The sequence below is a fragment of the Polypterus senegalus genome, chromosome 7, assembly GCF_016835505.1.
Source record: "Polypterus senegalus isolate Bchr_013 chromosome 7, ASM1683550v1, whole genome shotgun sequence".
Classification (NCBI taxonomy): Eukaryota; Metazoa; Chordata; class Cladistia; order Polypteriformes; family Polypteridae; genus Polypterus; species Polypterus senegalus.
This window is the reverse complement of record NC_053160.1, coordinates 89694661-89715339: the sequence shown is the minus strand read 5'-3', so window position 1 is coordinate 89715339 and position 20679 is coordinate 89694661. Positions and strand designations below refer to the sequence as shown.

The following is a 20679-nucleotide window of genomic DNA, read 5'->3' as shown; positions in this document are numbered from 1 at the left end:
TTCAGTGTAGCATTATCTGTATTTTTAGAGGTATTCTCCAGCCAGAAGGTCAGCCTTCATCCCAGTCTCAGATCTCTGGCAGACTGAAACAGGTTTTCATCAGGAATTGCCCTGTATTTAGTGCCATCCATCTTTTCTTCAGTCCTGTCCAGTTTTCTTCCTGCTGCTGATGAAAAACATCCTCACAGCTAATGATGCCACCACCATGCTTTACTGTGGGAATAGTGTTCTTGGGGGATGGAAGTTATTGGGTTAGTGCCACACATGGCATTTCCCTTGATGGCCAAAAAGTTTAATTTTAGTCTCATCTGACCAAAGAACTTTCTTCCATGTGTCTGTGGAGTTCGCTAAATGCTGCTGGGCAAACAGCAAATATGTTTTCTTATTTTTTTCCAATAAGCAATGGCTTTTTTTCTGGCCACTCTTTGCCTGGTCTGTGAGTTTTGGTGGGCAGCCTTATCTTGTCAAGTTTGTAGTGGTTCCATATTATTTCCATTTTATTATAACAGATTTAATGGTGGGATATTCAGAGTTTGAGAGATGATTTTATAACCCCACCCTGACCTTTACCTCCCCACAATTTCTCTCTGACCTGTTTGGAGTGCTCCTCGGTCTTCATGTTGTTTGCTTAGTGGTGTTGCAGAGTCAAGAGTCCTTTCAGAATAGGTTTATTTATACAGACATCAGGTGACAGATCATGTGACACTTTTTGCACACAGGTATACCCTAATCAACTAATTATATGATTTCTGAAGGTATTTGGTTGGACCAGATCTTATTTAGGGGTTTCATTACAAGGGGGATGAATACATCTGTACTCACAGCTTTAATGTTTTTACTTGTTTTTTTTTTTTAAATAAAAAAAACAATAGGGTTAAAAAAAAGATTATTTGCAATAACTGAAAAAACAGAGATAATTTAATTTATATATAAACCTATTTAAATCTTTCTTACCAACAATACTTTTCTCTGGAGCTGGAGGAACTATATATCCTATGTGCATGTATTTTGAGGCAAGTTTGCTGTGTAAACCCAGAAAGTCACTAAATCTTCTTTTTACAGAAAATTCCTTCTTGTTGAAGATGGAAAGAGAAGTCTAAAAAGAAAAAAAAAACAATTCAGAACCACCGAAAATGTATTTAGTTGATTTCTTATTTGAAATGTCAAGGAAATCTGCAAAATAAATTTAAAATGAGAACATTGAAATACCTTTGTTGTTACTTTGTAGGCCATATATGCATTCATTCCTTCCCCTTAATCAAAAGTAAAAAAGAGAGAACTGTAACACACAAAACAATATGGAAGCAGAAATGAAACCTAATTCAGTCAGAATGTGTTCAGTTTTTAAGACAATCAGCTCTGTTATGTGAAGAGAACTAATACTATATGGTTCTGTAAAGAAAGTAAAGACACTTAATAGCTCTACTCTTCTAAAATATGTGTGAAAATAACTGGAAAGCTTCAGTAATAATAAAAGTACAAGAACACAAAATGTTGGTACACCAAGTCCCTATTCTTGGAAACCCCCTAATGTGCCAGTGTTTCTTAAATGTAAAGAACTGACTTAGGGAATCATACTGATTTTACAGCAAACCTGGCTGGACTATAATGAGATGTTTTCATGTATTACAGAAGGAACCTTTTTGTTCAAGTCTGTTTTATTCAAAATTCTGTGGGATTTTAAAATGTTTATTTTATGCCTCTAATACAGTAGATTATAATCTTTATAATACAAACAGTATATTATTGTCTAGTACAATAATAAAACTTGATCTAAGAGTTATATTGTCTATTTCTATTAAAGTAAAGATGCATCAAAATATGAAATTCTTGTACATTTTCTTACTGGATGCCCAATTCACATGAAATAAAAATGAATATTAAAATCACTTTTCAGATATTAAAAAACACTACCACTGCATTTTTGCTATATATATATATATATAAAAGAAATAAAGGAAATTTTTGCAAAAACTCAAAGATACCCAATTGCAAACAACATCCACCCTAAATAAGAAAAGTCATCACATTATTTGTGACGGTCCTTGTTTTCTCCATATATGGAAATAACAAAGTCATATTACCTCCAGTTATTAAAGTTTCATTTATCATTTTACAGTTTTCTGAACACATGCCCATAAGCAGAACAAGAACACATAGCCAGAGGTAAGAGCTCAGTTCCCTTCTCTCCTCCAAACTCCACCCTTCCAGAAAGTGAAATAGCAAGCATAATACACATGGAGAAGTTTTAATATATTTTTAGTTTCCTCCAGTAATAACAGTTGCATGAATTTCAGCTCTGCCTAAAAGGAAAACCAGTATTTAAGTATTAAAATATTCTCAGTTTCAATTTTAGCTCTGTCCAGGATAAAATTGTTATTTTCAGATCCTAAATTTAAACCAAGTCACATGACTCAAAGTGGCAACAAAATGTATTCTGTTGTAAGGGTTTTAACAAAGTATTAGTCATGTAAATTTCAAACTTACTGATAATAAATGAAAACACCCAGGGGGATTTTAATAATACACATTTGAGGTGGAGAAATAATGCAGTCAAGTACTCCAGAATTTTCATTTGCAAATGAGGACAAGTACAATTAAAAAAGATTTAGTGGGATAATGTGGGTTCAAGCGATTGAACATATTCCCCTGCAGGGATATGTTTTCAGCTATAACTTCAGTCAAATAAAAGGGGAACAATAAATTACAATATATTGCAATTAATTATACACAATAGTAAAAAATAACAATATGGTTAAACTGTCACCTATTTATTAGGATAAAATTTTAATGTTGGGTCCCGTGAAATTCTATACCCCAATATATGTTGCGTGCTTAATTAAATATATTGTAAAGGACTCAAGGGCAGTGACACTGTATCAGACTAACAGGAGGCACTACCATTATAAAGTTGACCTACACAAGACCTTTTTTTAAATAGGAGAAATTTTGTTAAATCATATTGCACATCTTATTAATCTTACTTTCACTTCCCCGAGTTACTAGAGGGCAGTATATCACAGCTCTTATAGAGTTCTGTGGAGAAGAATTGGCCCTGCTCTTACCATGGTGATGAAACAGGTTTATGTTACCAACAGATATCCCAAATGTACTTATAAGGTGCCCAGAAACTACTATGGTCTTTTTTTAAAAAGGCCTTACTCTTCCTTGGACATGAAGCTCAGAATTAAGAGTCAGCACTTGATAATGTGTCAGATGTAACAGGGATGAAGGAAAGCCAGAGTGGTGGAAGATGTAGTCTTTGAGAAAGATGTTCAGGGAGAGGACGTTGTACTTGTGGAAAGGGACTGTAACTGTGGAGGGAAGCCTTGTTATTTTTCCCCAGTGTTTGCATTTTTGTCATCCTCTGTAGAAACTTTTGTTATTTTCATCACATTTTATTTGATTCTGTTTTGTACTATGTGTATATGGGTTTAAGGTTTGCTCACAAACTATTCCTAAAGTCCACAAACATATTTTTCATAATGTATTGCAAATTACAGGTTAAGTATCTATTACTAACTATATTTTAAGTCAGTCAACTGCAAATTTATATATAATTCAAATAACCAAGTTTTAGTTCAGAAATTAATTTCAAGCACCAGCTTTCACTACTCAAACCTGTATTGTATATTCTACTATGGCAAGACAACTTTATTCAGGACATAAAGGTGATAATATATAGTTGTGGCCTTGCCAGTCATCATACTTAGCACAGAAGAAAATACCAGATCCTTGAAAAATGTAATTCATCATGGTATTTTTTTTAAGCCTTACCAACTTTTTCTGGGTCAGAGACAGAAATGTCTATGTCGAATGAGTCTCCATTAGCCTCCTCCTCCAGCTATAAACAAACAGACAAATAAATAAATAAATAAATACAAAATTTAAAACCTCTGGTTAGTTTCAAATTAAAAATAGTAAAAACATTGTGAGGGATACATTTACAATGTAATGTTTACATTGCTAACTAAACCTAAATAATAATTAGAAAGGTATCTATACTAATAAAAGGCAAAGCCCTCACTCACTCACTCACTGACTCATCACTAATTCTTCAACTTCCCGTGTGGGTGGAAGGCTGAAATTTGGCAGGTTCATTCCTTACAGCTTCCTTACAAAAGTTGGGCAGGTTTTATATCGAAATTCTACGCGTAATGGTCATAACTGGAAGCTGTTTTTCTCCATTTACTGTAATGGAGATGAGCTTGAACGCCGTGGGGGCGGAGTTTCGTGTGACATCATCACGCCTCCCACGTAATCACACAGTACATAGAAAATCAGGAAGAGCTCCAAAAGCGCTGAAGAAAACATGCATTATATAATTGAGAAGGCAGCGAAACAATAAGAAGCGAAGCGAAAGTGACATATACAACCATATTCATGAGTTCTGCTACTGAAACAAAGCACGATGTAAACCTACACTTTAAATTAAGTTCATAGACAGGCTGCGCTGGCGCTTGTAATTTAGTGCCTGCCCATATAAGGCCGTCCGTCAGCGGCAATCCAATAGCAAACTCCCACTAAATATTCACGGGTGAAGGACTGTGCTTATGGAGAGGAAGATGAGATGGTCAGGGTGGTGTTTGACACAAACTCAGCGAAACTGCGAGAGAAAGTTTTAAGTGCCAGGACTAAGGTAACATTAAATACAGCCATGGACATAGCACGAGATGGCACCAGCACAGCTGGGAACCTTCGATGCATGTACACCGAGGCTCACGTGAACTGACGCAGTGCACAGATAAAAGGCAACAGTTCCAAAGAGCTGAACAAAACCAATTACACAATTGAAAAGGCAGCAAAAATATGAAGCGCCTGATACATACAAGCATATTCATAAATCCAGCTACTGCGGAAACAAAGCACACGGTGGAAAAAGTCAATGTCCCGCTAAAGGAAGACAGTGTAAAAAAACCGTGCATGCAGTGTGTCAGGTCTCAGATAAAGAAGAAGACGAGCTGTTTATTGATGCAGTAAGAAACGAATCGATGAATGAAACCTGTCATCTTTACAACGATTGACAAACACGGAATGTAACTTGAACACAACACATCCTACAAATACGACCTGATTGAAAGAAATAATGATAATCAAATCCTTGATGACAGCAACACTCAGTAACACTCACAAAACAAATACTGTATATTGACAGTCATGTTACGTTATTTTTAAAATGTTCCCTTTTCTTTTCTAGCTTTTTAACACACTACTTCTCGCTGCGATACGCGGGTATATATATATGTATATATATATTCCGATCTACATACTCGAATAATGGATACTTTATTCGCCATCAATGATTGTTTTGGTAAAGCCATACTCAGTGTATTCATTAGATGAACGGTAAAAAAGTAAGAGCGAGGGGAGGATGCAGGCTGTAGTCTTGCGTCAACTCTATCTGAATTGCGATCACATTTGAAAAAATATATCTTTTCAAGTTCTATTTAGTCCATATGTGTCAAACTCAAGGGCCAGGGCCACATCCGCCCGGCGTAATTATATCCGCCCCGAGATCATTTTATATACTGTATTATTGTTATTAATGGCCCAGGTATATGAAGCGCTGGTAACACAATAAACTACAGATCCCATAATGCAGCGCTTCAGCTGCCTTGCGAACACTTACGCGTTAATCAAGTCTAGCTTATGATGCTGCAAGTTATTGCGAAGCTAGCTCACACGATGCTGGAGAAAAGTTGATTCTGAAAATAGAGCCTTTAAAACCGATGGGAGGCTGAGTATATGTTTACTGAACCCGTGTGTCTCATTTGTGGAGCTAATGTGGCTGTAATTACAGAATTTAATCTAAGACGGCACTATGAGACAAAACATCAGGGTAACCTGAATGCAATGCAGAAGATACAGAAAGCAGAATAATTAAATAAGAATCTGACACTTCAGCGGACGTTTTACCCGTGCACAATCACAAAGTGATTTCAAGTGAAGCTGCTTTTATGGGAGACACAAATGCACCAGTGCAACTTTCCCACTTTCCCTGTTGCCAAGTAATGTTAAACCAAGTCGTCACTACGGTGTTCCCAAATCGCACTTTGCTGATAAACTGAGCGCACTGAGTTTGCACGGCGCTTTGGTGACTTTGAAGAACAAAAAGTCCGTCTACATGCGGCTCGAACCTTGTGCATGTTTGGTAGCACATATCTGTGTGAGAAGCTCTTCTCAGTGATAAAGACTAACAAAACAGCACACAGGAGTCGCCTCACTGATGAGCACCTGCAATCCATCCTGAGAATCTCCACAACACAGAACCTCACACCAAACAGAAACGAACCTGTGGCCAAAAAAGATGCCAGGCGTCCAGCTCTAAAATGACATATGAGCAAAGACAACTGAATGATTTGATTTGTTATTGCTGAAAGGAACACATTTTATTTATATTTCCAGGTTTTGTTATGCAGCATGTTCATATTTGAATTTGTATAATTTTGACAGGATATATTTTTATGGAGAGCAAAATCTTTTGGGATATTTAAAATCTAAGTTTATTTTTATATAAAATTACATAAGAGTAAAGAAATTTGAATGTTTGTTCTTTTAATGTTTACTTTATTTCTAACTTGTATAATTTAGACAGGATATATTTTTATGGAGAGCAAAATATTATAAGTTGTTTAAGGTTTGAGTTGATTTATTTAGGAATAATATTCCTGTCTGTTTTTACCATTCCTACCAAAGATATTTCTGTCGACTAAATAAAAATTCCTTCTATTTAAAATTTAAATACAACTTGAACAAATACGATAGTTCGTAATATCCACGCAGACTTGCACGTAAGAGCGGGAGTTATCCGTTTTAACAAGCAGCGTATTGCACTGATACGAAATAGCTGTGTGTGTATATATGTAGATATGTATGTATATGTATATATATGTTTATATATGTGTGTGTGTATGTATATATATATGTATGTATATATGTGTATATGTATAGATATGTATATATATATGTTTATGTGTGTGTGTGTAAATATATATATATGACAACAACACTCATCACTCACAACAGTGACAAAACAATTACATTGACAATCATGTTACGTTATTTTCAAAATGTTTCCTTTTCTTTTCATTGCTTCTTTAACACACTACTTCTCCGCTGCGAAGCGCGGGTATTTTGCTAGTAGTAGTATAAAGCATTGCTTTTCCACAATATATAGGCTCAGGTATGATTCTGTTCTGGGGTTCATGCTCCCTGAATTCATGTAGTTTTCTTTTGGAGACTCTGGCTTCTCCTAACAATTGAAAAATATGCTATCTGGTCATGTGGAAAATATAAATTTCAAGTTTGATTTATTTTTGCATGCTCAAGAATAGCTTTTCATTCTTTTTAAAGCTACTACTACTTCAGCTTTATCTCAGTTTTACAGTTGTTTAAAAAATGCATTATGCAGCATTACGTGAGGGTTCTAGCAAAATACAGTACATACATTTGTTGTCAGCAAATACAAAAATTAACTATTATTATCAAAAACTTTCTGATTTTTTATTTGTGGTGAAAGTGTTTTAGAATGTGAAATTAGAAACAAATACAAAAAGGACGGCAAAATAAAAAATAAAATGTCAAGTGTGTTTAGTTCTATTTAGCAGTGGAAATCTGTTAAATATCAGCAACGATTCAACAATGTGAAAATAATTTAATTAGCCACTATATGGCAAATGAGAGTGCTAGCTTGATGTTACAAATTACAATTAATAGTTTATTCTATTTTGAGGTGAAAAAAAATATTTTGTTCAAAACTTATGTCAAAGTAAAAAAGAACAAATTAAAGCAATTTACCAATTCAGGAAACCTACCATGAAGAATAAAAACTTTGGAGCGCGTTTTCCCTCGCCCGCACGCGAGTCACTGGGGCCCCCCTCTGAAGCCAGGCCTGGAGGTGGAGCTCGATGGCGAGCGCCTGGTGGCCTGACCTGCACCCATGGGGCTCAGCCGGGCACTGCTCAAAGAGGCAACATGGGTCCCCCTTCCCATGGGCTCACCACCTGTAGGAGGGGCCAAGGAGGTTGGGTGCAGTGTGAGTTGGGTGGTGGCCGAAGGCAAGGACCTTGGCGGTACAATCCTCGGCTACAGAAGCTGGCTCTTGGGACGTGGAATGTCACCTCTCTGAAGGGGAAAGAGCCTGAGCTAGTGCCGAGAGGTTCCGGCTAGATATAATCTGGCTCACCTCGAAGCACAGCTTGGACTTTAGAACCAATCTCCTTGAGAGGGGCTGGACTCTCTACCACTCTGGAGTTGCCCCCAGTGAGAGGCGCCAAGCCGGATGTGGGCATACTTATTGCCCCCCAACTTGGAGCCTGTTCATTGGGGTTTACCCCAGTAGATGAGAGGGCAGCCTCCCTCCGACTTCAGGTGGAGGGAAGGGTCCTAACTGTTGTTTGTGTGTATGTGCCAAATGGCAGTCTGGAGTACCCACCCTTTTTGGAGTCCCTGGAGGGTGTGCTAGAGGGCATACCTTCTGGGGACTACCTCGTTCTGCTGGGAGACTTCAATGCTTACATGGGCAATGACAGTGAGACCTGGAAGTGCGTGATTGAACCCGAGGGTTGTTTTTTTTATTGGACTTCTGTGCTCGTCACGGATTGTCCATAACGAACAACGTGTTCAAGCATAGGGGTGTTCATATGAGCACCTGGCACCAGGACACCCTAGGCCTCAGTTCGATGATTGACTTCATGGTCATGTGGTCGGACTTGTGGCCACATGTCTTGGACACTCAGGTGAAGAGAGAGGCGGAGCTGTCAACTGATCACCACCTGGTGGTGAGTTGGCTTCGATGGTGGGGGAGGATGAAGGTCAAGCCAGGTAGGCCCAAACGTATTGTGAGGGTCTGCTGGGAACGCCTTCAGAGTCTTCTGTCAGAAGTAGGTTCAACTCCAACCTCGACCACACCCCGAGGGAAGTGGAGGACATTGAGTCCAAATGGGCCATGTTCCGTGCCTCTATTGTTGAGGCAGCTGACCGGAGCTGTGGCTGCTAGGTGGTCGGTGCCTGTCGTGTCGGCAATCCCTAAACCCGTTGGTCGACACCGGCGGGCCGGGGGAGGGATGCCGTCAAGCTGAAGAAGGAGGCAGCTAATAGGTACCTGCAGACCAAGCGGAATGCAGCTTCGGTGGTTGCTGAGGCAAAAACTCGGGCGTGGGAGGAGTTTGGGGATGCCATGGACAACGACTTCTGGACGGCTTTGAGGAGATTCTGTTCCACCATCCGGTGTCTCAGGAGGGGGAAGCAGTGCAGTGTCAGCACTGTATATGGTGGGGATGGTGTGCTGCTGACCTCGACTCAAGACTTTGTGGGTTAGTGGGGGGAGTACTTCGTAGACCTCCTCAATCCTACTAAAATGCCATGCAACAAGGAAGCAGAGCCTGGGGACTCGGAGGTGGGCTCTCCCATCTCTGGGACTAAGGTCACTGAGGTGGTCAAAAAACTCCTTGGTGGCAGGGCCCCGGGGGTGGATGAGATACGACCGGAGTTCCTCGAGACTTTGGATGTTGAAGGACTGTCTTGGTTGACACGCCTCTGCAACATCGCATGGACATCTGGGACATTGCCTCTGAATTGGCAGACCTGGGTGGTGGTCCCCCTCTTTAAAAAGGGGGACCGGAGGGTTTGTTCCAACTACAGAGGTATAACACTGCTCAGCCTCCCTGGAAAAGTCTATTCAGGGGTCCTGGAGAGGAGGGTTCGTCAGATAGTCAAACCTCTGATTCAGGAGGAACAGTGTGGTTTTTGTATTAGTCGCAGAACAGTGGACCAGCTCTACACCAGGGTCCTGGAGGGTGCATGAGAGTTTGCCCAACCAGTCTACATGTGTTTTGTGGACTTGGAAAAGGCATTCGACCATGTCCCTGTGGGTGGTGCTCTGAGAGTATGGGGTACCGGGCCCCCTGATACAACGGGTGTCAGAGCTTGGTCCGCATTGCCGGCAGTAAGTCAAACCCATTTCTGGTGAGAGTTGGACTCCGCCAGGGCTGCCCTTTGTCACCGATTCTGTTCATAACTTTTATAGACAGAATTTCTAGGTGCAGCCAGGGTGTTGACGAGGTCTGGTTTGGTAGGCTCAGGATTGGGTCACTGCTTTTTGCAGATGATGTTATCTGTTTGCTTCATCAGACCTTCAGCTCTCTCTGGATCAGTGTGAAGCGGCTAAGATGGGAATCAGCACCTCCAAATCCAAGATCATGGTCCTCAGTGTCCTCTCAGGTTTGGGAACGAGATCCTGCCCCAAGTGGAGGAGTTCAAGTATCTTGGGGTCTTGTTCACGAGTGAGGAAAGAATGGAGTGGGAGATAGAGAGGTGGATGGGTGCAGCGTCCTCAGTGATGCGGGCTCTACATCGGTCTGTTGTGGTGGTAAAGGAGCTGAGCCGTAAGGGAAAGCTCTCAATTTACCAGTCAATCTATGTTCCTACCCTCAACTTTGGTCATGAGCTGTGGGTAGTGACCGAAAGAACGAGATCATGAATACAAACGGCTGAAATAAGTTTCCTTCTCAGGGTGTCTGGGCTATCCCTTAAACATAGGGTGAGAAGCACAGTCATCCGGGAGGAGCTCAGAGTAGAGCCGCTGCTCCTCCGCATTGAGAGGAGTCAGATGAGGTGGCTCGGGCATCTGATCAGGATGCCTCCTGGACGCCTCCCTGGTGAGGTGTTCCGGGCACGTCTAACCGGAAGGAAGCCCTGGGGAAGACCAAGGACACGGTGGAGGGACTATGTCTCTTGGCTAGCCTAGGAACGCCTTGGGATTCCCCCGGAAGAGTTGGAAGAAGTGGCCGGGGAGAGGGAAGTCTGGGCATCTCTGCTCAAGCTGCTGCCCCTGTGATCCGATCTCGGATAAGTGGAAGGGGATGGATGGAATTTACCAATTCAATTATTTCTGAAATGGCTTATCTCATTATGAGTCATAGGGAAGACAGAAATGATCTCACCACATAAATGCATCTACAGTCCTGTAAAGTCTGAATTATCTTAAGCCACCCTAATTCAGGCTGCTTATAAGCAGGGCTGTGGAGTAAGAGTCAGAGTTAAGGAGTCAGAGACAATTTTGGGTACCTGGAGTCGGAGTCGGCAAAAATGTATCGACTCTGACTCCTAATAAATCCAAATTATAATGAAAAAAAATACAGCAAGTTCAAATGTCCCATTTAACTAACAACAGTCAGAATTAAGTACAGGCAGTCCCCAGGTTTCGTACGAGATAGGGACTATAGGTTTGTACTTAAGTTGAATTTGTATGTAAGTCAGAACAGGTACATTATTTTAATAAATGCTATTGTTGACCGACTGTAACCAAGTGCTTTGCCAATGAATGATGGAGTTTCACCTCTTTCTGACCTTTTTATTATTTCTACTTTATTTTCAATGGTGATGGTTTTTCTCTTCTTTACTGTATCACCAGCACTTGCATCAGATTTGTGTTTCAGAGACATTGTTGAAGGGTGAAGACAAAAGATTAAGATGAACTCTTCTGCACAGCACTGTACACGCTATCACAGCAGGAAGGCACCAGTCATCAACACGTCTGATGTATGGACAGAATTTATAGAGTCAAAACTGACTGTAGAAGAAGCCATCCTTGTTGATCCGGAGATTATTAGTGATGCGGCTAGAATTGTAACAGCAATGCCACCCACCCAAGTCAGTGTTGAAATAATAAAACCTTATTTTGGTGGATTTTAGGAGGCCCAGGCCCCTCATGGACCCTGTGATCATCAGAGGTGACTGTGTGCAGAGGGTGCATACCTATAAATATCTGGGAGTGCAGCTGGATGACAAATTGGACTGGACTGCCAATACTGATGCTCTATGTAAGAAAGCTCAGAGCAGAATATACTTTCTGAGAAGGTTGGCATCCTTCAACATCTGCAGTAAGATGCTGCAGATGTTCTACCAGACGGTTGTGGCGAGTGCCCTCTTCTACGCGGTGGTGTGCTGGGGTGGCAGCATAAAGATGAAAGACGCCTCACGCCTGGACAAACTTGTTAAGAAGGCAGGCTCCATTGTAGGATTAAAGTTGGACAGTTTAACATCTGTGGCAGAGCGACGGGCATTAAGCAAACTCCTGTCAATCATGAAGAATCCACTGCATCCACTTAACAGTGTCATCTCCAGACAGAGGAGTAGCTTCAGTGACAGACTTTTGTCACTGTCCTGTTCCACTGACAGACTAAAGAGATCGTTCCTCCCCCACACTATGCGACTCCTCAATTCCACCAGGGGGAGTAAATGCGAACATTAATTTTATTTTAATTCTTTTCATTTTTATTACTATTTAATTTAATATTGTTTCTTTGTATCAGTATACTGCTGCTGGATTATGTGAATTTCCCCTTGGGATTAATAAAGTATCTATCTATCTATCTATCTATCTATCTATCTATCTATCTATCTATCTATCTATTGTTTTCATATCTATTTTATCTATTTTTGTTTAACTATTGTTTTCATATTTTTGTTTTTGTTTAACTGGCCAATACGATAGAGAGTCATCTTCCTAGCCAGTAGGTATGTGGTTAAATGACGTGTATGTTGACTTCCTTCAATCAACATGGAACATACATTAGCATATTAAATACAGAGGAGTCGGAGTCAGGGAGTCAGAGTCGGAGTCAAGTACGGAAACTAAGGAGTCGGAGTCAAAGAATTTATCTACCAACTCCACAGCCCTGCTTATAAGAAACTTAATTTACTGCATCAAATATGTATAAATACATATTCGTCATTGTAATAGAAAACAATAAAAAAACCCATCATATTCATAATAACTGACCTTGAAACAGTCTAAAATGATACACCACATGTTTCTGTTTGAAATTTGTCATTTTTAACCATCTGGAAGTGATTCTTATCAAAAACTCTATATTTCTGATCAGCAACCTCAAAATAGCATAAAACAACACTACACATGTCTATATTAATGATCCCCATGTCTTCAAAGTTTTGCAAAAAACAGTAACTCCAACCCCTCGTAATCCATTGGGGTGGTGAACCCCTTGGGTCAGTTGATGTGGCATGCACAATTTCAAGTCCTTCTGATCATTTTTGCTGAAGATTCCTATTGGTTTAATCTTTATCATAACTATGTAGTTTCTTCCATAAAATATGGTCAAAAAATGGCCTATAAATTATTGTTTCACGGGACTAGAGGGCCAAGAATCTCTAAGTATTTCATATCTAGACTATAAGACAAGTCAAACGGTATATCATATGTGGTGCTTTTCTTGTACTGGTTAGTCAGAGTGCACCAGACAAAAAATACTGAAATGATTTTAAACAGTTTATAAGAAATTCTTATGAGCACAAAATAAAACGTGGTAAAGAGCTCCCCCCTATAATTCAAAAGTTCAAGCAATCTGCAGTTCTTTTTGACAACACATATGGATATAAGGCAGGGATTTTAAATGGCTTCACAGAATGTCATATTCTTAAGGGAATATGTTCACTTCATCCACAAAAAAACACTCAGCAGGTTTCTAATAAGATAAAAAAAATCATAACAATAACTTCCCATCCAAACCACAACAAATTTGTCCTGATGAATGAGAGGGAACAAAAAGAAATACTCAAGCAGAAACTAGGAAGTAAACGGAACAGCAGAAAATAGGTTTGAGAGAATATACCACTGCCAAACAGAGGGAATTAATAGAGGGCGATAAGAACTCTTGCTCAGATTAACATATAGAGGTGCCACTGTTCTCAAGATAGGGAAGAGAGAGTTACAAGAATTGTAAAATGGATGGGAAGGAAGAGGAGAAGACAGGGAAACATTAAAAGTTTTAAGAAGAAAAGGAAAAAAATGTACAGGATGGAATTTCAAACCTGGACTTCAGGGACTGGAATATTCGGCAACTGACTTTGTTTGAGGTAAAGGAAATGTGACAATAACTGATTCTAAGAGCTGTGTTTTTTAGGATGGGGTTGTGCATGTGCCCAAAAACATTTTACTGCATAAGCATACGAAATAGCAGAGAAACGTAATCACAAGTTTTCCTTTATATTCACTTCAATTTAATTTTCTAGATAATAAATGGTAGCAGACAGCTGACACTATACATCATATTTTATTTTTGTTTGCATTTAGGTAATAGAGGACAGCTAAAAAAGTTTGTGGCAGAAAATTAATCACTGTAGCATTTCACCTTTCACCAGTTCAACACAACCTAACCATAAACAGACACATAATCAATGCTCAAACAAAAGAGAGGGCAAAAACTAAAAACCTTCACACAAACTGTTAAAAAATGAGCTTCTCAACAGATAATTATTACTTCAAAATAATTACTGGTTTGAAATCCTCTACAGAAATACAGTATATGCTCTATTTTTGGTATTTAACTTGAATAAAGATTCAGCTTGTATTCATGCACATACATATGTATTTTACATGTACTATAACAAGCATTTTACTTATTGTTTGGTATTACAATGACATAATCTTGTTTCCAGCAAACATCCAAACAGATATTTAAGTTTTCAGCTGGAATGCTGTAGTTTGCCCAACATCACCCTAAAGATATTCTCCTATGATTTATATAATCGTTAAATGGTGTACATCCATCAGTTGACTCAGTAATATTGCTCACAACAGACTCTACAACTCTCTGCATCATGCAACAATAAATCCAAACTGGTTTGTCTTTCTCATAGCAACTTCAAAGTTATCAATAGTCAGTGAATGCTCAGCTAGTAGTTCAGTGGACACCTGGCTCACAGACAGTGAAACACAGTGGTGGCTACAAAGAAAAGAAGGAAAGTGACTGTTTAGGACTCTCTAAATGCAGCAGAGGGGTCTATTCTAAGACTGGAAAAAGAAAAAGATGGCCCATGATTACAGGTTAATTGGTTGTGCTCCATGTTGGCTGGCTACTACAATGAGGCAGTGCTCTAATGGCAAAATCCACGATATAATACCATGATGAGACGTCATGAAGAAAGCTTGTAATCAATCACCCCCTGCAATTCCTAATGCAAAATTTGACACCATCAAATACTATGAGATTTGTGCTCTTCAACCAGAAGTCATGGTGAATCATCTAGTCCACCTTAAAGACAGAGAAGCAAATAAAAGAATGGTTGTATAATTGCATTGTTTATTTGACCACATTTTACTTTTTATTTTAACTTTAAAAGGCGTTCCTGTGCCTTTAACAGCTATTCATTTTAAGAAGTTAATCTGGCTATAAAAAAACAAGCTAAGGACTATTATTCTTTAATTGCCTTATCCTTCTACCACCCATTGTAAGCTTCCCCCCTGCAAAATATACAGCACCATGCCAAACCTTTTAAAAAAATCTTTTAAAAAATTAAACTTTTATTATAAAAAGTTTCTGTTTTGACAAAAAAGACCTTCTCTTCCAAGCATTCTGCAACTACAACTGAGATGCTTGATAGATTGGTGGTTGAAGGGGAACTATTGGCTGAGTATTGATTACTGAATCCTGTAGCTGTGTTGACAAACTGATTACTGCATTCATTTGTTTTGTCATGGTGCCAAGCTTCTAAAATATATATAACTAGCAAAATACCCGCCATGCAGCCAGAGATAGTGTGTTAAAGAAGCAATGAAAAGAAAAGGAAACATTTTGAAAATAACGTAACCTGATTGTCAATGTAATTGTTTTGTCACTGTTGTGAGTGATGATATATATATATATATATTTACACACACACACATAAACATATATATATATATATATATATACATATCTATACATATACACATATATACATACATATATATCTACATATATACACACACATATATACACACATATACATACATACACACACATATATACACACAAATACATATATATATATATATATACATACATACACACACACATATATAAACATATATATACATATACATACATATCTACATATATACACACACAGCTATTTCGTATCAGTGCAATCGCTGTTTGTTAAAACAGTTGACTCCGCTCTTACGTGCAATAACAAATCAAATCATTCAGTTGTCTTTGCTCATATGTCATTTTAGAGCTGGACGCCTGGCATTCTCTTTTTGGCCACAAGTTTGTTTCTGTTTGGTGTGAGGTTCTGTGTTGTGGAGATTCTCAGGATGGATTGCAGGTGCTCATCAGTGAGGCGACTCCTGTGTGCTGTTTTGTTAGTCTTTATCACTGAGAAGAGCTTCTCACACAGATATGTGCTACCAAACATGCACAAGGTTCGAGCCGCATGTAGACGGACTTTTTTTGTTCTTCAAAGTCACCAAAGCGCCGTGCAAACTCAGTGCGCAATAACTCTAGCTTCGCAATAACTTGCAGCATCATAAGGTAGACTTGATTAACGCGGTAAGTGTTGACAAGGCAGCTGAAGCGCTGCATTATGGGATCTGTAGTTTATTGTGTTACCAGCGCTTCATATACCGGGCTTTAATAACAATAATACAGTATATAAAATGATCTCGCGGGCGGATATAATTACGCCGGGCGGATGTGGCCTTGGCTCTTGAGTTTGACACATATGGACTAAATAGAACTTGAAAAGATATATTTTTCAAATGTGACGCGCAATTCAGATAGAGTTGGCGCACTACAGCGTGCATGCCTCAATGAGTCATCCTCCCGTCACTCTTACTTTTTACCGTTCATCTAATGAATACACTGAGTATGGCTTTACCAAAACAATCATTGATGGCGAATAAAGTATCCATTATTCGAGTATGTAGATCGGTATATATATATACATATATATATACCAGCGTATCGCAGCGAGAAGTAGTGTGTTAAAAAGGTAGAAAAAGAAAAGGGAACATTTTAAAAATAACGTAACATGACTGTCAATATACAGTATTTGTTTTGTGAGTGTTACTGAGTGTTGCTGTCATCAAGGATTTGATTATCATTATTTCTTTCAATCAGGTTAGTATTTGTAGGATGTGTTGTGTTCAAGTTACATTCCGTGTTTGTCAATCGTTGTAAAGATGACAGGTTTCATTCATCGATTCGTTTCTTACTGCATCAATAAACAGCTCGTCTTCTTCTTTATCTGAGACCTGACACACTGCATGCACGGGTTTTTACACTGTCTTCCTTTAGCGGGACATTGACTTTTCCACCGTGTGCTTTGTTTCCACAGTAGCTGCATTTATGAATATGCTTATCAGGCGCTTCATATTTTTGCTGCCTTTTCAATTGTGTAATTGGTTTTGTTCAGCTCTTTGGAACTGTTGCTTTTATCTGTGCACTCGCGTCAGTTCACGTGAGCCGCTCGGTGTACTTGTATCGAAGGTTCCCAGCTGTGCTGGTGCCATCTCGTGCTATGTCCATAGCTTTATTTAATGTTACCTTAGTCCTGGCACTTAAAACTTTCTCTCGCAGTTTCGCTGAGTTTGTGTCAAACACCACCCTGACCATCTCATCTTCCTCTCCATAAGCACAGTCCTTCACCCGTGAATATTTACCCGTGGCAGTTTGCTATTGGATTGCCGCTGACGGACGGCCTTATATGGGCAGGCACTAAATTACAAGCGCCAGCGTAGCCTGTCTATGAACTTAATTTAAAGTGTAGGTTTACATCGTGCTTTGTTTCCGAAGTAGCAGAACTCATGAATATAGTTGTATATGTCACTTGCTCGCTTCTTATTGTTTCGCTGCCTTCTCAATTATATAATGCATGTTTTCTTGAGCGCTTTTTTGAGGTCTTCCTGGTTTTCTATGTACTGCGTGATTACGTGGGAGGCGTGATGATGTCACACGAAACTCCGCCCCACGGCGTTGAAGCTCATCTCCATTACAGTAAATGGAGAAAAACTGCTTCCAGTTATGACCATTACGCGTAGAATTTCGATATAAAACCTGCCCAACTTTTGTAAGGAAGCTGTAAGGAATGAACCTGCCAAATTTCAGCCTTCCACCCACACGGGAAGTTGGAGAATTAGTGATGAGTCAGTGAGTGAGTCAGTGAGTGAGTGAGGGCTTTGTCTTTTATTAGTATAGATAAAGAAATATAAATATACTGTACATTTTAAATAATGTACTGTATAATCTTCAATACTGTACTACAATTATGACTAGAAATATAAAGTCTAAACTGTGTAAGTAAAAAAGAACTTAGCAACAAAATGTATAAATTTAATAAGAAAATGTATTTTTTCCAATAATGCAAAAGCATTTTAGCTTTAATCATATAATTAGCATTATATGAGCATATAAGGCAATTTTCAAATATTACAGTGCTGCTGCTTCAGAGTACAGTTCATCACTCTCTGATTTGTATGTTTGCAGAGGTTTGACTCTCTCCTCATTCCAGAGACATACAGTATTTTGCATCTTTTGCTTCTCACATTAAGTAGTGCAGGAAATTAATAAGGTACAGTATTTGTAAATATATTTTTTATTTAATTTTCATAGGACAATGTATGGCACTGGCACTACTGCCTTACAGTGCCAGAAACCCAAGTTTGACTCTAAGTTTGGGCATTGTCTGTTTGGAATTGGCACATTGCCCATGTCAGTGTGTATTTTTTCTGCAGAAAGCAAACTTGCACCAAAGCTACTGGGAAGACATATTATTATTATTATTATTATTATTATCATCATCATCAAAATAACCTAGAAGAGGTCACATGTTTCCCAATGAATTTGCATAAAACACATCAAACTGTCTTATAACCAAAGCCAGATGAGAAAGACAATACAACACCATGAACAATGGACCATTTGGCAAACTCAACGACTACATTCCACCACAAGTAAAGTGTTTTACTTGAGGGTACACCAATGACAACAAAAGTCCCCACAGTATCAGAAAACTACTTGTTATCAAAAACAGCTTTATGTGACAAGACAAATTAGAACTCTAAATAGCTAGTAGATAACCTGCCAAAGCATTTCTTTCTGTCGTTTAGTTGATACCACATACAAGTTTAGGAATAACTTTACTTTTACAAATATTTTCTTAAATTGGAAACATTACAGTTTTGAGTTGCAAAATTATGATTTTAGTGCTCACTCTTACCCAGGGCTGTTAATTACAAAAAACATGCAAAAATACAATTTACTCTGAGGATGTATAATCAAGAAATAAATAAACAAGTCACAATAAAGTTACAAAAGACAAAACATTAAGACATTAGCAGACAGAAAAATCCTATCTTAAGGGAAAGTTGAGTAAAATAAAGTTAGAGATGTACCAATTGCCTCATTAATTATTGGCACTGCCAAAAACAAAAATGATCATTAATTAATCACTTTATCAATCAATCAAGCAATTAATTATTTTTTCACTTAAGCTGGTACTTAAATCTTCAATCTGCCTCAAGAATGATTTAAGATATGCACCGCATGGCCGCCCTGCTGGCCACTGCCAAGAGTTGATTCTACAATAAAATGGAATAAAAATAAAAACAGTAATAAAAATTATCACCCTTAAAGTGGACAGTAGAGTTCATGCAGTATATAGGTACCAAATTTCAGGTCAATAGTTCAAACGGTTTGCGAGCTACAGGTAATTTAAAATCCTGGACAGATAAACGGACAGCTATGGTAGTGTATGTGACAATGCACTTTTCCCATGAAACAATTCACATAGCGATTTAGGCCTTACTATATTCCCACAATATGAAATCTTCTTCAAATAAATCTCTCTCTCTCTCTCTCTCTCTCTCTCTCTCTCTATCTATCTATCTATCTATCTATCTTAACCCTAGTTCATCTGCCACTGTCACACACAGCCTCTACCTGCAATTATTTGAAGAACTCTTATCTTTTGTGGGGGATACTATTTATCCAAAAGTCTGAAAGTCTCCACCTGTATTCTTGAACTTTCGCAAGCTTGAAAGGTATACCATGAAAAGTGTACCATGAACAATCATGGGGTTTGTGAAATGCAGAGCTCAGTTTAAATGTGTGACAGCACGTGTGTGATTGTCCCATCTTCAGGGCAATCTGCTGACTACTGCAATATTAGCATGAAATATTTGCACAGCAGTATTATAATACATTTTATGTTTATTAGCACATGCAAGTAAAAATTTCACTATACTCTGTACACATAAAAATAAAGACCCTATATAACTAAATTGCAAAGTTACTGCACCACAAAACCATCCATATTTAAATGTATCTTTTTGTTTTCTGAGTTAACTTTAAATATTGCTCCAATGACTATACTATTATTTCCTGCTTGAATACCTTAATGATCAATTAACAACAACAACATTTATTTATATAGCACATTTTCATACAAACAGTAGCTCAAAGTGCTTTACATATTAAAGAATAGAAAAATGAAAGACACAATTATAAAACAAAATAAATCAACATTAACATCGAATAAGAGTAAGGTTCAATGGCCAGGGGGGACAGAAAAACAAAAACTCCAGGCGGCTGGAGAAAAAATAAAAAAAAATAAAATAAAAAATAAAATAAAATAAAATTAGCTGTGGTTCCTAGCTGAACATCTAAAGAACTTATTGTACAGTCATGATTTGCTTAATGACGGCATATGGTTCCAACCAGAGAATAATTAGTTGATTTTGCTGTTAAGCAAGCATGTTGACTTTGGATATAATGTCACATCTGCATTGTTGCATTCCATGCGCAGCACACATTGAAAACCTGCCGCATGCCAGCAGCACAGAAGGACGTGCCTGTGCCACGATAGCACATCAGCTATACACTTGACTTGACATAA

General features: G+C 38.5%; 1 protein-coding gene across 2 annotated transcripts in view; it reads right to left on the bottom strand.

The window, feature by feature from the left end:
• snx2 (sorting nexin 2) overlaps nt 1–20679 on the bottom strand; it is a 129875-nt gene that overhangs the window by 45797 nt on the left and 63399 nt on the right. For both annotated transcript variants that reach the window (XM_039759003.1, XM_039759004.1), the window contains exons 4-6: nt 3778–3844; nt 1210–1253; nt 955–1096 (exon numbers count right to left, since the gene is read on the bottom strand). In XM_039759003.1, the coding sequence (XP_039614937.1) occupies nt 955–1096; nt 1210–1253; nt 3778–3844 (253 nt within the window). The remainder of the gene's footprint in view (nt 1–954; nt 1097–1209; nt 1254–3777; nt 3845–20679) is intronic.